Below are 17,537 nucleotides of genomic sequence, written 5' to 3' on the forward strand. Positions count from 1 at the left end.
ATCTAGATTTACTAGTGTGTTTTTCAAAGAATTACTTTCCACAATTCTGGTTCATTTTCAATGATTTCTCCAAATAGCAGTGACCGCTAGACGGTGTTGTTAGGTTGAGTTGTCTTAATTTTGGACTGTAAGACTGTAAGTTCAAAACTCATTGGTCACATTGACTAATTCACAAAAAATATAATAACGTAGATAAAAAAAAAATGTTTTGCATCTGATTAGGTCAGTACGGAAGAGGATTAGGACCACCATGAAAATATTATTTGAATTCTGACTTTAATGTCAGAATTCTGAAGAAAAAAAGTCAGAATTCAAATAATATTTTCATGGTGGCCCTAATCCTCTTCCGTAGTCTGCACTATTTTTCTCGGGTGCACCTGCCTTCCGTGGACCCGAAACCTCATTTTTGCGACAAACTGTCATTTCTCAATGAATGCATTAACACGCTGATGAACGTGCATGCCACAGCGACTCGGCGTCACACTCCAGCATTTCGCAACTCGTGCGAACAGGTGCGCCCCCATGGAGACGGCAAGCAGCGGCGCGTAATTCGCCGCGAGCGGTCCCGCGCGCTCACCCATGACGCGCGTAACCCTCTCAACTTGGTCCGGGTTCTGTGAGACTGAAACACTGTTAATGCCCGTATGCAGGAGAGCTACAAAAATCTGTATAAACCTCCGGAATAATAAGCTCCTTAGTGAGGGGGAAAGACTACAGTACACTAAAGAAGCTGCAGAAATACGGTCACGCCGATTTAAAACTTCGCTTCAACGTGGGGCGATATATCAAGCTTAGAAATTAAGAGTGTGTCGGAAAAGCAGCACTTCATAAAATAAGCTGCATGTTTAAAACAGACCTTTGGCTTTTCTTTTCCCGTTGCTTATCTTACAATTTGCTACAAGCCTCGCAAATTTCTCAGAAATAGCACTTTCAGCAGAGGAAACAAATGACCGTCAAAGGTAGGTTTTCAAATCAGTATGCCGAGTTGAGAGGGCAAAGGGAAACTGCGATTTTAAATATTAAAGCATCAGCATCCTGCAACCAAATTTATGGAGTTAGAATCATTAAGCATGTATTCGAGAAGGATGAGAAGGATCCTTAACATACACAGGAGTCTCTGCAAATCGATTTAACTTAAAGTTTTTTAAGCATATTAAACTGCATGCTTGTGTTTCATTTCCTCTGTAACATTAGTGTTTTATAGATTATTTTCCCCATTTTAGTACACAGTACAAATGGAGTGCATAGTGCTTGATATATTTTATGGAACATGAGGCCTAATTAGCATATCTTTAATAGTGGACGATTAATGTCTGTAGCAAAACACAAAAAATAAAAACCCACACACATCTATTTAATTCATAGTGCTCATGGTGCAATTGAGATGAGTATGTCAGTTTTCAGCCACGGACCACAGCAAACCAACAAAATCCTTGTTAAGTCAACTTTGCAAAGTCTACAAATCAGCACTGAGCAGGTTTACAAGCAGACAAGCTCTCCCCATAAATAAGCATAAAGCTTAACACAGGAAGATGGATATTGACATACCATCAACATAAGTCAACAAATTGATAGAAAGAAAAACAACCAATGAGCAAACTATTTGATCACAAACAAATTGAGTAGAATTAGCAAGTCCCAAGTAGAGTGACTGGACTAAGCAACACTGGAAGCTCCTCGGAGACCAGTGAAGGTTATGAAGTAGGATCAAGTGAAGCAAGAGAGAGGTCACCACTATGCTGGTCAGATTGGTAGATGTGAGCAGCTATGAACATCACTGTTAGGTCACCCCAAAACAAGGCACTAAAGTGAACTCCATTGGGCCCTGTTATATGACACCTGGGTATTCAACAGGGCTGTAAGCAAAAAAAATTGAAGAAACGGGATTGCAATCAAAGTGTGGACCTGCAGTGCCAACATGGTTGTGTTCCCATATGATTTAATTATATCTATCATGAGCATTACATTATTGTTTAGGAAAGATGACCAGCATGAACATGAATGAACAGCAGCTCCCCCACTGGTGACGACAGGGGATTTACCCTTACGACATGCCTCCAGAGACCACAGGTGAGACTGTCACTTGTGATCATGACCTCTGTGCCCACACAGCGACCTGTGTAGAATGTGCCTCATTCCCTGTCAGCACATGGCATCCTATTAAATATTCATGGTTGCTCTGCTGACTCCTAGCAGGGCCACTGCAGACATTCGTGTCTCTCTGCAGCCATTAGCATGCACACGATACCATTTCAACTTGCCCTATATTTTCTCTGTCATTACAATAGCAATAAATGTCATTCACGTTTAGCAAATCATTCCTCCTATTCAAAAGACTTGTTAAAAAGCACTTGGAGCAGAGATTCAGGATTCAGCAATATGCAATATGAATGCTAATATCAGACATGCATTTCAACTAATATATTATTAAAAAAATCCTATTTCAGAAAGACACTAAAAAAAATTTAAAACATAGTCCATGTTTAAATAACTAAACTGACCAAGAGAATTTTATAGCCATGCTTCTCTCTCTGGAACCACCAACAGTGCACATTTTTACTTCCTCCCAGCTCCCAACACACCCGTACCAGGTATTCGGTGTTCTTGATTGTTTGGTTCAGGTGTACTGGAAGCTAGTAAATGTGGAGGACAGGGTTGAGAAACAATGGGTGTGTCCGAAATCGCGCACTTGCGCACTTTTAGTGCGCGATTTTAGGGCGTAGGGCGTTCACACTGACAACTAAGCCAAAATTCAGTGCACTGAAAGTACCCGGATGGTGCACTGAAAACGACCAGAAAACGCAGTGCAGAATTATGGACACTACTCGCACTAAACGGATGCCATTTTGACTACGTAGCGGAAGGGACTTTCGGCAAATTTTCATTGTTAAATTAAGGCGGACAATAACACAGACACGTAAGCCCAAGCGGAGGCAACTGCTTCATATAAATCTAAGTAACGCTAATAAAATTATTTTACTGATGTATACTGCGGTGTGTAGCCTGTCACTCTCTGATGACAGTTATAGATAATTTGAGTTTGCGATTATATCAACTTAGAAGAGTTTGCACACGTAAATGTTAGAAGTTTTTTAGCCGGTTAGACGGTAGTAGATAGGTTATATACACGCAAATAAAACCACAAGGAAATTCATTGTAAACAAAACACGGCAGATATTTTGGCGCGCTAGAGAATCGCGATCAAATGCTAGTCCGTCACTTCCGGTAAGTGCAAAACGTTAGTGTTCCATTTAGGGCAGCACTTACCCATGGTAGTGTGCACTACAGAAGGAAGTGCGCACTACGCACTACATCTCAGTGCACTGAGGCAAGTGCGCGATTTCGGACACACCCAATGTCTCATAGCAAAGTGTGATGTTGGAATGTAAGCTTGCAAACTCATTTAAAGGGCAGATCTTTTCCCACCAGCAGGCAAAGCCTTTTGTCTTACCAATATTACAGTTTTCTTCCCTGTTACCTTCACTTATAATGTTGGTTCCGAAGAAAGTCATGCTGGCTAGTAATTTCTCCTTGATGTTTCCACAACAAATATAATGAAACATCAGAAAATAGAGGCCCAATTAATACATACCTTGTTTAATTTAGGCTGCTTCCATGTGCCGTGTTTAGTTTGTTCTTTTGCCCCTTGCCCGTTACCTTGAAGTTGACATTTGAATAGCACATGGTGTGCAGTGAGCTTAAAGCTTCACAGATACACAATCAAATCTTCCCTTTGGCACAGAAGGGCTCAATTTGGGTTTTCAGCAGATTGATAAACCTCATTGCAGAGTCGAAGTTAAGATGCCTCGCCTTCCCTCTCGCATGCCCAAAATGGCTCCTGCAGCAGCCCCAACCCTGAAGCACAGCTGTCAGCCTAATTTAATTCTCAAGCAATTTCCAAACTGCACTCTTTTCATATTTGGAATAAAAATATGAATCCTTCCGTAGCCACTAGCATCCTACTGTAGTTTGCTAGTTCAACAAGGTTGTGGGATGCTGGAAAAAGAATGACGAGACTTCCTTGTCACTCATGGCAATCACCACTGGGTGGAATGGGGGTACAAGTCATTAAACCACGTGCAACCCAAGTTTATTATTCATCTATTAACATCCCTGTATTGCAAGAAGTTTTTAATGAATTAAATGAATCAGCAAAAGTTTTATTAAATCATAATTGATCCCTGTTGAATGGCCTGTCTGTCAGTCACAGAGTCATTTTCAGAAATTACAAGAATCCTCCTTTCTGCTGTAATCACACCACATTACCTCAGGGTAGTAGTTGCAAAGTTATCCTCTCTAACACACAGACACCCCCCCCCCTATTTTCTGGCATTATTCCACATGTTCCACAAAGTGAGGTGCAAAGCACCTTTATGGCCAAAAAGAATGAAAAAAAGGCAGTGGGATCTTATGGGATTGCAAGTTTTGAATCTGCTGTGCACAAAATTACCAGACCTTCTTTGCAGTCAGATGCTTGGGGGTCGGCAGATCGTGTTTACAATCAGCGCTCCCTGAACATCATTCAAGCATAGCCGGATCCTTGCCCATATTTGGGCAGCCAGTGCCCTTTGAGTTCACACAGATGCTGACAACAATAGAACATCGTAACAGCCACTAATTAAAACCTTTTTGTGCAGCTTGGAGCCAGTAAGGTCCAGCGTTTCTCCAACTGTGGCCTGCCTCTCAGAACGGTTGTTTTTCTCATCCTCCCCAAAGGTAATGGTTGACTACAAACAGCTTGGTGGAACTTGACACAAATCAGGGTGATGGTGGTTCCCACAACCCACTGCTGCCTTAGACTTATTTTGAATCTTCAGAATGCATTTGCATGTACAATATTTCTCAGATAAAGTACAACTGAAGAAATATATGTCTTCTTCATTCCTTGCATCCTGGACAGATAAGGAGATAAGGCAGCTAAGTAAACCACCACTTATGCCTCTGGGGATACAGATAATGCTGTGAAGATATTTTAATATATATTAAAAACAGCAGGGAGCTAAGAGCTACAGTATACAATAATGCCATCCGTATCCAATAAAAACCACCTTGACACACGGGCAACCAAACCATATTGCAGGTTATTCTTAAATGGATAAGCCATAATTTCTTAACCATCCATTCAAAAGGGAGAGAACAGAAAGAGGTCAGGTGATCCTACCTTCTTCTGGTCCTCCAGCTTGTGACTTGTTGGCTTCTTCCCATGCTTGCTTGGGTCCGATGGTAAATCCATTCCTTGGGTAAATGCAAAAGCTCTCCAGAAAAACAAGATAGGAAAGGTAATGGGTTGGGAGGGGTGCAGAATAGTGGGGGCTACAAGGAGTTGACCAAGCCTTGTCCCCGGAACACACCTTTGCTGAACTGTGTGGACTCCATGCATGGAATTGCTGGGTGGCTTATTGGGTCAAATTGGGGGCGAGAGGAGTCGGGGAGAGTCCAGGGTTACCCAAGTGAGCACATTATCAGCTGGTCAGTAAGGCCACCACCCCCATTCCAGAATCTTCCAACCAGAAACTCCTCTTCACTACTTTTTACTCAGCGGCCAAGTTTGTATCCGATCCAGTGGCGTAAGATATCCTAGAAACACAGAAAAACGCATAGATACACATGAGCAGGAAGCAAGGAGATTAAAATGAACTCTCAAGAATAGCAGAATTTCGAAACATCATATGCGCAGATGCATGCACAAGAAATGTAAATGAATATACATTCTATCGTAAGTTAAGTTGCCGAATGAATTATGGCAGCATTCCTGGTGTTTCTGCATGCTGACTAGAGAGGACTGAGGTCAACCAAGGTCAACAGCTTAGGAAAAGGCCATTGTGTTTTCCAGGTTATTCATCACAGAGGTGATGGATGGCATGGGCCTCTCTATGGGTAATGGGGGAGGGGGATAAAATGATAACCTGCCAGAGTCTTGGGGTCTGCAGGTTTTTGTCACATTCTAGATAAAAAGAATGATCGCCCGTCTTCATGACCCGCCCCATCTCATAAAGTGATGGCTCAGCTTGTAGTCCTACTCGCAGATCATCCTAACCGGAAATAATTCATCATATGTGGTGATTTTTTTTAAACTGGCATTTTACGGTTTCTCAGAAATGTCTGGATGCATGAAAACATTATAGTAAGTACATATTTATGGGCCTTAAATGTGTTTAGTTCTGTTTTTTAACAAAAACTGCAAAGGAATGATTTATGTCAATGTGAAAGGACACAGAACCAACTCATTTTTCTTCTCTGTATTCAGCATATCTATTTTCATGGATTTCATTTTATTTCAAAGAAGGTCTGTCCCCCCCCTCAAGGCAATTCCTTCAAATTTGTAAAAACCCTGGAGATGACATTAACGCGTGTGAATTGAACTCTCCCTGGAATCAATATTCACGCATCATCTCAGCAAGCCAGAGGCTGAGAGCATGCAGCTACCGGCCAAGCAAACATGGGGCTGCACCTCGTGGGCGGTTGGTGGGGAAGATTAACAAATCCTCACGAGATGTGAGGAGAATCAGCTCAACCCAACATGTACACTTCTAGAAGCCTCTTTCACAAACCTCACATTTCTCCCGTCGCACCCTCTGCTCAGCCCTGGGAAGCTTGTTGTATCTTAGTGCATGCTAGGATCATCCAATAAATTCTTATCTTAAAGAATCAGGGATATGTGACTCACAGTTGTATTATATTTTCATAGAGTGGCTTATAGATCTCACAATCAAAGTCATACATGACAAACTAAAAGAACTACTAACAGATACAGAAACTCCAGGGAATCGCAGGAAGAAACTTCACCAAAGGACCCAACGTCTGCATTTCGAGCAGTCGCAAAGCAACAAAGCACAGCCCATGCCTTTCACAAATAATGCATGAAAGCTAATTTCACCTGATCCTGTTGGATACCACCAAAAACCACTGAGCAGTGTGAGACCGACGGACATATGAGATTGTAGGTGTGCCTGATCCCTGCTAACGAGGGAGTCACTAAGGCAAGATTTAGATCTCAGGTAAACATACTTATCCTCATGCATTCTTCATAAAGCCTGCTTTAACATCACACCTGGCTTACATTCAGACAAGTCTCTATATATCCCAAGAGCATTTGGATGGTGGAACAGCAGGCTTTGTCCCTGCAGAGGTGCTGAAACTAACCTGGTGATGCTATGCTTTGGTTATCTGCATGAGAACGGACAACAAGTGTGTCACCATTTGTCAGGGACCTTTAAGTACTATTTTTCTACAACAACATGCCCCACATTCTGTAGCTTTTAGGAAAATCATGTGAATGCCATCTGCATTGCAAAAAAGGTTTTGGGTCTGCCTCATTCAGAGTTGGTGCTATATGGAACCGGTCCAATGGGTAGTGCCTGAAATACAAGGGACTTTTCTCATCTAACAGTCATCCACCAAGTTCCAGGTCAACATCATAACATGATGCACATTACCGGGAGATAGGGATGGAGGCATCAAAAAATAAATTAGAGTTTTTTTGGGCCAAGATTGTTATAGCAGCCAGTAATGAGATAAATGGAGGGCAGCCATTAAACCACCTTTTAAAATACAGTTTCAAGGCTGAAACATCTTTCACATAAACACTATTTATGTCATGGTGATGTGAGCTATTTTGCGACTCACATTGAATGAGAATAGGTCTGTACTCTGGGGTGCGAGAACATTTTTATGCATGTTGGTGCCACACTATCACCAGAATAGAGAACACATATCACTGTCACATAGGCATTCACAGAATGTGTCCATTTGTTTCTTTTTATCACACCAAATGTATATGTTTGCAATTTTATGAAAGATGTGAATAAGAATGGCATAGAAATACATAAGGAGACATTCATTATGAATTTAAGCCATATCACAAAAAAGGAATAATTTGAACATCAAGTAGGTCCTAATCGTATAACATTTTTCACACTGTAGTGCAAAAAGTATCACTACTTATTGCAAAAAGTCCAAAACAGACTGGAGAATTTCCTGTATAAGAATAAGAGCAACTAAGAAAGCAAATTTAGAGAAATGTAAGGTCAGTCCCCTAAAATGTCATACACAGTCATCGAGAATCCAAAATATCGTGTAAAGACAGATTCCTATTGCGGGCCGGTTTTAGACCATTTTGGCTTTTTTAAATAGTTCTGCAGAGTTTACCTTAAAAAGGCCTGCACAGACTATGGCTATGCAGTCAAAAATGGCACCCTAACAGTGGCATTTCGCCGGATAACTGACGATGTGGAAATCGAGAACAAGACCCAATGTGAAGCAAGAAACTGGTTTACTCTGGCACTGTGAGCGGAGGCAGATGTCTGTTAGGAGCTCACTTGCATTTGCGCGAAACCAGCGCCAGTGAGTAATCAGCAATAAATCACTGGTAAGAGCTGTGGGCCCCATCTCCAGGTTCACAGTGGAAAGGAGAGAAAGAAGTTCCCATTCTGTAAATGATACATTTTTGTAAGGCAGCCGGGAAAGGCAATTCACTGGTATACTGTTTGGTGCCAAGTGAGATCGAAGACAGTGCCCACAAAAAAAGAAAACATCTCTCTGTTCCTCTGCCAGTATCCCGCATAATCTGTAGCAGGTGTGAAAACACCTGATTCATGGGCTGGGTGTGTGTATGTGTGTGTATGGGGTAACACTGAGTTGACAAGCTAAGCTGTAATCCTCATTCGACTCAGTTCTCTACAGTCAGGAACTTTCAGATTTTTGTCCCTATAACCCAGGATTGTGGTCCTGCGCTTCTTTGATTGTGCTGTCCGCATGTATTCCAGCTCTCTATAAAAATTCTCTTTACGGCAAGAAGGCAAAATTAGCTCCAGAAAATAATTCCATTAAGCTTACTTGCATTCAATCAAATGCTTAACTGCTGCCGCCGAATTGAAACCTGCATGTACACAGGCCAAGCAAACCTCTCTGCAGATATGTCGAAAGCTTGCCGGTGCCCAAAGAGGTTGTTACCATGGCGAGGGATACTCCGTTGAATCAGAAGATGCAGGATTGTGGTTGAGAGCTAAACCAATAGGCCACCATTTGGACACACGGGTTTGGTAAACACCCACATTCACTCCTCCAAAAAGTACAATTTATCTGTTTATCTTCTAACAGCAGCATACTGTCTAGCAGCAGATGGGTTGGGTGCATGCAAGGTTTTGTTCTAATATTAACCTTATTCAATCCATTAATGCAATATCTGCCTTTTCCTATTGTTAAAATTATAATGCATCTTTATCCCAGGTCTTTGGGATACATTCCTAAAAATGTATTTTCAAAAATGGTAAAATATCATCCGTGATTAATGGCTAATTAAACCAATGTGGTCAAGGCAATGGACTGGAATTAAGAACAGCAAAAACCTCTGAAGTTTTTCGCTGAAATAAGCTGAACTCCAAACACAAGACAGGTGGTAAGGAGCAAAATAAAAAGTGGGTCTGCAGTAGTGCAGTGCAGAGACTTTCTGAGGGGCAGGTGCTCGAACGGTTGGGGGGGGGATGAGATGGGAGGATGCAGAGGAGCTACCTCAGGTCACTTCAATGGCTGCAAGGCGGAGATCTCTATCCATACATTATTCCTGATTGGTGGAAGCTGACCATTCCAGCCTTGGAAGTGCCAAGATGTCACAGTCTCAGTGGGAGCAATTTAACATGTGTGGCCTTTAGCTGTGCAACACATCTGAGACCATGGTAGATCTTTGTGCTGTGGATTATAGTCCTGTATGGGTCTGAAATTAAAGCCCGGGTCATTCCCAATACCAGACCCGGCTCAAATAGTACTAGCATACCTAAAACCCAATCCTGACCTGAACCTGAAATTGTGGAAATGTTAGTCAGTCATACTCGTATACGGAGTTTGCTAGCTTTTGCCATATTTCTTTTATTATTTGTTGGATGCTTGCTAGGTGTAGAAGAGAGAAAGGGAGAGGAGGGGGAAGAAACGATGGGCAAAATCGCTTATAAAAATGCACATGCATAACAAAACTAACCAAAATCTAGCTGTGCCTGAAGTTGAACAGTTTAAAAAAAAAAACTGTTCCAAACCCAGGCTATTTTGTAGGAGCTTGTCGGACTTGGATTGGGCCACAGGCCTCTACCTTGGATTGACTAATGAAGCCAGGATGCTTCATGTGGGGGAGATATTGCTACTTTACATCAGCAAGAGAAGGAGAGATAGAATCAACCGATGTGGACTCTGAATAAGATATTCAGGTTTACCCTTGAGATGGAATTGCATGTTTTGTTGGCAGAAGACAGCAGGCTCTGCATTTTATCTGTGCGAGAAATGTGCCTGGCACTCCCTTACACAGCCCTCAGTCTCAACCTAGAGAAAACCTTGTGTCAGGAGTGACCCCAGCATCCCTGTTGTCACGGTAACTGACAGGAAAGCAGACTAGCAAGAGCTGTAATGCAGTAATCACCAGGCTTAAGGAAGAGGTTCTTGAAGGAGCAACAACTGCTCATTAAATTAAACAAGAGTCACCCCCCTCTGCAAATTGTGGGGATTTATACTTTATATCTTTATATTAAGATGTTGTTTCCTAGGTGACATTCTGAACTAGCAACACCTTGTCACAGCTGATGTCTGCTGGGAGCAGACAAAGGGAAGCAGCTGGAAGAGTCAACGATCTCATACACTCTTTTGTCAACTTAAAAACAATATTCTTGTAACATTCATCAACCACAGCAGCAGATGAGCATCATGGTATTGGATTCCAGAGATTTTTTCCACATCGAAAGTCTGGTAGCATGGTTTATGTTGTATTTGAAGTTCAAAGACAATTTTGGAAGATGGTGGACAAAACCAAGGCTGTTATATTCTTTCCTGTCCCACCCATAAAACTCGAGTCTCTTCAAACATCCTTTCAGCCAACCTGCCAATACTCAAAGTGCTGCCATCCTAATCTGCCTTCTGAGAATCAGACAACCACTGGGGCCTGGACCTGCTGAGTTGCAAACTATACGTGTAGCAATCAGGCCATGCGATTGGATTTCCATTGGAGGGGGTGGAGATTTACAGCATGGCCATGTGGACAGTTATGTGTGGCATTAATCGCACATTATGTTGACATCAGAGCAGCTGAGTAGCAGATCTGTCTCACTTCTCTCTGGAATCTGTGTCACGCTTAGGGTAAGAGCTGGGTAGTTTCATCACTGCAGCGCCCGAGAAACCTTGAAAATGCTGAAATGTCATTTTTTTAACGTCCCGGTACACACTTGCTGACTACTGGTGATTTAAAAGTCTTATTTTTCACCATGCTCTAGATAAAAACAACAAACACCACATTTTCGGTCTTGTTAATTGGATTACTAGGGAATTACATGTTAGAGATAAAAGTTTCCAATATCCCAGGCTTGCTTCCAAATAACTCCCTTGCCACCACAGCAGAGGAAAGCCTCTTTACAGAGCCCTAAAACGTAACTGGTGGGTGGGGGGGTTCAGGCCAGTCCCCTATTCAGACTGATGTTCAACAGAAGCACCTCCAGCACAACATTCACCCACACCGCCCCCCCCCCCCAAACCCCTTCCACATCCCGCTTGCAACGAAAACGCATTTGTAAATCCCCTCTGCCTGATCAGCACGGTGACGGAGTTATGCTCAGATTACATCCTCGCATGTGCTCCACACACACGCCAGCCCCGTATTCCCCCGAACCACATGGGCATCACATAATCATGTCAGGATTGAAATCAAATCAAATTACCAGCTGGCACCAAAGAATAATCTGGAGACTACAGGGCAAGAAAGGAAAAAGAAAAAAGAACAGCAACATGAAAGCTCAATTTCCAGTGCGAGCAGTCAGTGTGGGGGAGGTGTGGATCTGCCAGCCCCTTAATTCCCCCGCCTCCATTCCATGAGCGTGGCCATGCTGGGGCTGGAAAAACACAGGGTCAAAGGTCAGAAAAAGAGCATCGCCTCAACAGCTACAATTTATAACCCTCTTTGTGCTCCGGAACACCTATTACTGACAATGAAAACAATAAAAACACCAGGCAGCTTTACTGCCAGTATATATACACGCAGAAGGAGGGGCGCAGCTCACTGTGACTTGGGTTTTAACGTGGTGGCCAGGTATTAGCGAAGATGTCCAACATAATTCACTAAAACATATGAAGATCTCATTAATGGTGGTGCCTGATGCTGGACCTTGCTCATGGGTCCTGAGCAGGCCCCTACCAGGCCATGTCATAGATACACAGAGGCAGCTTGAGGCCTGCCATCCCTCCCTCCCACTACCAGTTTAATGGGCAGAGAGACAGAATGCGCATCAACATGCTGTGTCATTCAGCAGCCAAATGATCCTCAGGTCCATCCAAAGTGAAAAAAGAGGGCTATGCTACTCTGGGCTTTAGTTACTCAATATTTTTGAGGAGATACGAATCAGAAGGAATATAAACCAAAACTTATAGCGAGGTACTTGCTTAACTACTGCTTTTTGACAGTCTCCTCACTTTCAGTTATTTTCAGTTCGCTCATTGGTTGTTGACTTCTCTCCATTCCCTGCTACAAACAGCTCATCCCCTGTTGCTGTGATTATTGGGAAATATCACCGGCACGCACTGCCAAAGAGTGGAGCGCGAGGCTTTGTCTCCTCTACCCAAGATCCTCTGGTTGCGAATTTCTGCTCACAGCTATATTCGGTTGAGAGATCACTGAAATGCCAGAAGATGCAGCACAGGCTTTTTGGAAAGCGCTTCAGGAATACCATTGTATAAATAGAGAATTCTCTCTAAGAATCCTACTTCCTAAGTTCTTCATTGTTAGTGGTTCTGGTAACAAAAGATTTAACAGAAAAATCAATTCACAAGCAAAATGGCTTCATGAAAGAATGGATCCATAAAATGTGGGAAATATATACAGATACTTAGAGAGATAAAGTGTCCTACAAGAACTCGTGGAGCCAGCCAGCAGCTGACCAGGCTAATGCCCTGTGAATCCACTTTAGGAATCATGGTCCAAAGGACAAGTCATTCAATTACACAGGCTCCTTTCAGTCCAGAATCATCCAGATCAGCCCAGATGGCAGGCCCTTAATGCAAGGATGACAACGATACCTTTCTCTGCATCGGTGATCTAACGCAAAGCCTTTCGGTAGGCCTTTCCTTGTCCTCAAGGCAGCAGATCCACCTGGGCATAGCTGTGGCATGGATGAATGTACAAGAACATCTGCAGACGACACCTGCAAATCAGGATAGCCCTAGGACAAACTGGCCAGCCATACGCAATTGCACTTTCAGTTATCTGCAGATGCAAGCCGCAAATTCTCCCTTCTGGCAGTCGGAAGGAAACTGGAAAAAGGTGTCAAGTTGGTACAGCGGTGTCGATGACAGGGCTGACAGACAAGTTCAAAGAACTAAACCCCAAATTACGGTAAGCAGAGCAAAGCACAGTCGGCACTAAGGCCCAGCTGAATGCTGACATATTTGAATCGTTTACAATAAAAATACAGTCATTTTATTTCAATTGTCAGAGGAGAAATAAACACAAGAAAAATTACAACCCCAGTGGAGCCTAACATCCCACCCAGTTCATATGTTAAAGTGGTCGTCTAAGATTAACCCTTTATCCAGCACCAATCCAGCAAACAGCTGACACAAGCATGGAACAGAATGAAATGCATCGTGATGGCAATGCCAGAAGGACGATCTCCTGTAAATTCCCTTACATCTTGTTAAGCAGCCATACAAAACAACACTATCCCCCCCCCCCCTTCAAATCGCTGCCATACAATCTCAGCTGGGGACGCCAACCCGGGGTGAATTACGCCATTCCAAGCATCCATCCATGGCGAAGCATCAGCTTACACTCAGCGTGGAAGACACTGGAAAGGCACCTCTCCCCCAGGAAGGAGATTGCATTGCACTGATGAAATTTTAATGGGCCTTTCTGGAGAAAACACTAGAATAGGCGGGGTCCTGGTTGGGTGGGTGGGGGCTGGCAGAGAGAGAAAGCAGGGAGGGTTGGCTCCCCACACTGTGCCTTGTATGGACAGAACCCCCCCCCCCCCGCAATTCCCATGCAGTGACATGAAAAACGCACCTTACGGCAGCCCCGCCCCACCTCCCCCTTCAGGCCCCCCCTCCCCCTTCAGGCCCCCCCTCAGATCACTGACAGCAGGGACCCAACGCTGACGCTGTCCCCATGGACAGAAGACAAGGAAACATCACATGTGAAGGTGACAGCTGACCAATGACTTGGCACACTCCTATTAAAAATCCAAGAGTATAGAGAGGGGAAAAAAATACAAAAAGGACACGATATGGCAGACGGCGGGGGAGCCTTTCAGCCATCTGCACGCAGATCTGCGTTCAGCCCCATCTACTGTTGTGAATCAAAACAGGTTATTTACTATGCACGCTCATTAAGAAGCTATAGGGACCCCTGCCACAAGCACAAATAGGCTCATAATATATCTGTTAAGGCTCACATTACACTTTCATTATGGTGGAGGGTTAAACTGAAATTGCTTTCCCCTGTCAGGGAAATCTCGCTTGTTCACAATGAAGTCATGAAGCCTGTGTTCTGCTGGGCTGTCTCCAGCCCGTCAACCAGCACCAAGAAACCAGGGAAGTATGATGGCCATGTGAACATGACCAGGAGCATTTTCACCCAGCACTCCAGTGTATATTTACCCCACTATATAGATGTACCTCACTATAGATGACTGTACATCTATATTAGATGTCTCTGCTAATGTATTTAAACTGTCGTCACTAGGGGATCATTTTCACACAGGTCCCCTACTTCCCCATCCACATTTCACTCTCATTCTGCTTACTGTACAATGGCAAAGCAGGCATCTGGCCCCAATGATTGCTATGCACACTCTTACTTCAACTCTAGGCTGCATATACTGTACATGGACTACAAAAGTCAAGAGCAGACCTTACGTGACCAAGAAACTTTACACTGCCCTCCTGTGAAGAAGCCCATGATGGCTTCTCTTACAGTATGTAATACCTCACAAGTCTGCTAATTTTTGACTAGAAATTGCTTTCTTCCCTACACCCCCCAAGCATATGGACTGTAAGTGTGTTCCACAGAAGATAGTCAGTCTACTTCCATAATCAATTACCTGAACCTCTGCAAGGTTCTACCTCCCCATTAATGGCTGCAGAATCTTAATTAAAATCTCACTGTTCGGGCAAACAAGCTGTCTAGCTCCAAGCCATTTCTGTTTCCCAACCCCCACCGAGGAGGCATAAAATGAGTGGGAGAAGACTATATGGAGGACCATCCCGCTGGGCATGAACAGTGGGTAAGCAAATTTGTGTTTTTATATGACAGAAAAGCAGCTGCGTCGCTGTGAAAGACTGCAGGACTAAGAGGACCACCATACAAAACTAAGTCATGAGTTGTCATGAGGGTAAGTCATAGGTTGTTGGTCTCATAAGAGCGGACTTCATTGTACAGCCAGAACCAGGAGGAGAGAATCGATGGTATACAGAGGCCCTCACTGAACTCATGATCGGCACCACAAATTCCATTAGGGGGCGACGCTGAGTGTGACTTACGCTCCAGCTACTGTCAGAGGTCAGCTGTGCTTCTTCCACTGGCTTTACCATCCATTACATCATCAAAGAAATTAAAGATCTATGGAGCGCTTAAGCGCTTTACACATTCTCATTACATGTGTAGTTATTAACATTATTCTCCCTAGTCCTTGGCAGAGGCGCATTAACATGGTCAGAGAATCCTGGGCTGTTTTGAGTCCCCCATACCATTTTCTGCAATGGTGTAGTTGCTGACCAGGGCAGGGGGCCCCCGACCATAGGAATGTTAGGGGAGAACGGTTGGAAATTGCATTTTGGTCCGAACATGAATAAACAGGACAAGCAGCTTCTCGTATTGTTTCAAAATGCGACACGGCATTTTAATTTTCAGTAGAGAAATATCACATAAAAAATGGGATGGGTGGCAACTCTAGGTTTAAAATTTTATCAAACAAGACTAGTTGAGGCCACTGGGTACACCCATACATTAAAGCACCACCGGTACTTGGCAATAGGATGGTGCTTTAGTGAAGTACCACTCTCCTAAATTCACCGATATAGAGCGAATTTCCACAATTGTAATCCTTTTGGCCTTTTCACATTTGGTCCACTATTTACCACAGCTGTGAACTACGTTCATGAATGAGCACCCTATCACACTGGCAAATAAAATGAGTTACTGAAAGGCAAATGTTCTTTGAACTGACACCCTTCTCAGTTTTGTGGAAAGGGCTGCCTTAGAGGTTATATTCTGGATTTAATTCAGCACTCAAAGGCCGACATTAACTCCATCCATCCATCCATTTTCTGGAACCATCCATTTTCCTATTCAGGGTTCCGGGGGCTCAGGAGCCTGTCCCAAGGGCTACAGGGACAAGGCGGAGAACAACACAGGATGGGGCGCCAACCCATCGCAGGACATTAAATCTAAAATTAATAATAATAAAAAATAAGCAAATTCATTAATAGTAATTATATTAAGAGCACACTTCCTTAATACCTGTTAAAGTGGGTGTTTTGGAAATACTAGGATTTCACTCTAGTGTTTTAGCAACTTTGGTTTAATATAAATGCTGACCATGGACTGAGTTTGGGGGGGGGGGGGTAAATAATAAATGGAATATTGACATCATGGCTGATTTGTTGTGTCTGGTTCGCTCAAACTGTCCTCCTCAACAGACAGCAGCAGCCTCCAGACCTCACTTCTGAGCTCTGGGGCAGCCTGAAGCATCTGCATACATGATCCTCCACCTTAATGATGCTTGAGAACTCTTTTCTGGTGCATGTCATGCTCTTGACGCTCCCCAACTTGTTGCCTTGAAGACATTAATGCCAGTTTGACCCGTTCTGGCAGCACGGAGCACAATTAGATGAATATATTCGTCTGCGTGTCAAGATGTGTTGGTTTCAAGCTATTCTGCCACCTAACAGTAATTGGCCAACTCCTTCTAACTAAGACACCCTTACCTAGTGATCGAACTTGGCTACCTCCTCCGCCTTTGATGAAAGGGTAACGGGACGGCACATGCTACTATTCGATATGCAACCCCCCACTCCCAAGGTGAGCTGACTCTGCTTCCGGAATGAAAGAGCCAAAACCCGTCATGCTGCAGACCTTCAGCATCCCGCCTGGCTTCATGTTGGTACGGTGCCAGACTAATAACAGCAAGGCCGTCGCGGAGACATGACTCGTGTCACGTTAACGAACCTGCTTCTGCCCCAGACTGGATTCATGGCAGCCTGATGGGCGAGTGCGGGACACACCGGGCTTAACGCGGCTGCTTAATGCACAATAACGAGTTTACGCGTGTTCATTAGGTAAATATTTGATGGGACATGCTCAGTGCCTGTTTGTGAAATTGAATGAGCGGACGTCTGAGTGCCTATGCACAGGACAGACTGCACAGCCAGAGGAAATTAACACTGCAGTGCTATAAGGGAATTCAAGTACTCCAGAGTAGAGCAGGCGATTTTAAATTGCCTGGCTGGTCCATGGGGAAAAACACTACAGTACATCTCATGGCCTTTACTATCATTACTATAATAGTACATTAAAT

At 43.6% G+C, this 17,537-nt stretch overlaps 1 protein-coding gene and 1 long non-coding RNA gene across 3 annotated transcripts in view; one reads left to right on the plus strand and one right to left on the minus strand.

Annotated features, from left to right (window-relative positions):
- The window catches only part of nav3 (neuron navigator 3), a 247,046-nt gene that overhangs the window by 193,939 nt on the left and 35,570 nt on the right, over window positions 1–17,537 (minus strand). Inside the window, exon 2 of the mRNA XM_072710106.1 lies at window positions 5,162–5,577. Within this exon, the coding sequence (XP_072566207.1) occupies window positions 5,162–5,380 (219 nt within the window). The 5' untranslated portion in view covers window positions 5,381–5,577. The remainder of the gene's footprint in view (window positions 1–5,161; window positions 5,578–17,537) is intronic.
- LOC111856657 (uncharacterized) lies at window positions 485–4,780 on the plus strand. 2 transcript variants are annotated; one of them, XR_011989602.1, is made up of 3 exons: window positions 485–959; window positions 1,978–2,070; window positions 4,717–4,780. It is a non-coding gene; the product is annotated as an uncharacterized lncRNA (long non-coding RNA). The 2 variants fall into 2 exon arrangements; XR_002841185.2 differs by having other exon boundaries at window positions 4,638–4,747.

This window comes from Paramormyrops kingsleyae, chromosome 1 (genome assembly GCF_048594095.1).
Source record: "Paramormyrops kingsleyae isolate MSU_618 chromosome 1, PKINGS_0.4, whole genome shotgun sequence".
In the NCBI taxonomy this organism is placed as follows: domain Eukaryota; kingdom Metazoa; phylum Chordata; class Actinopteri; order Osteoglossiformes; family Mormyridae; genus Paramormyrops; species Paramormyrops kingsleyae.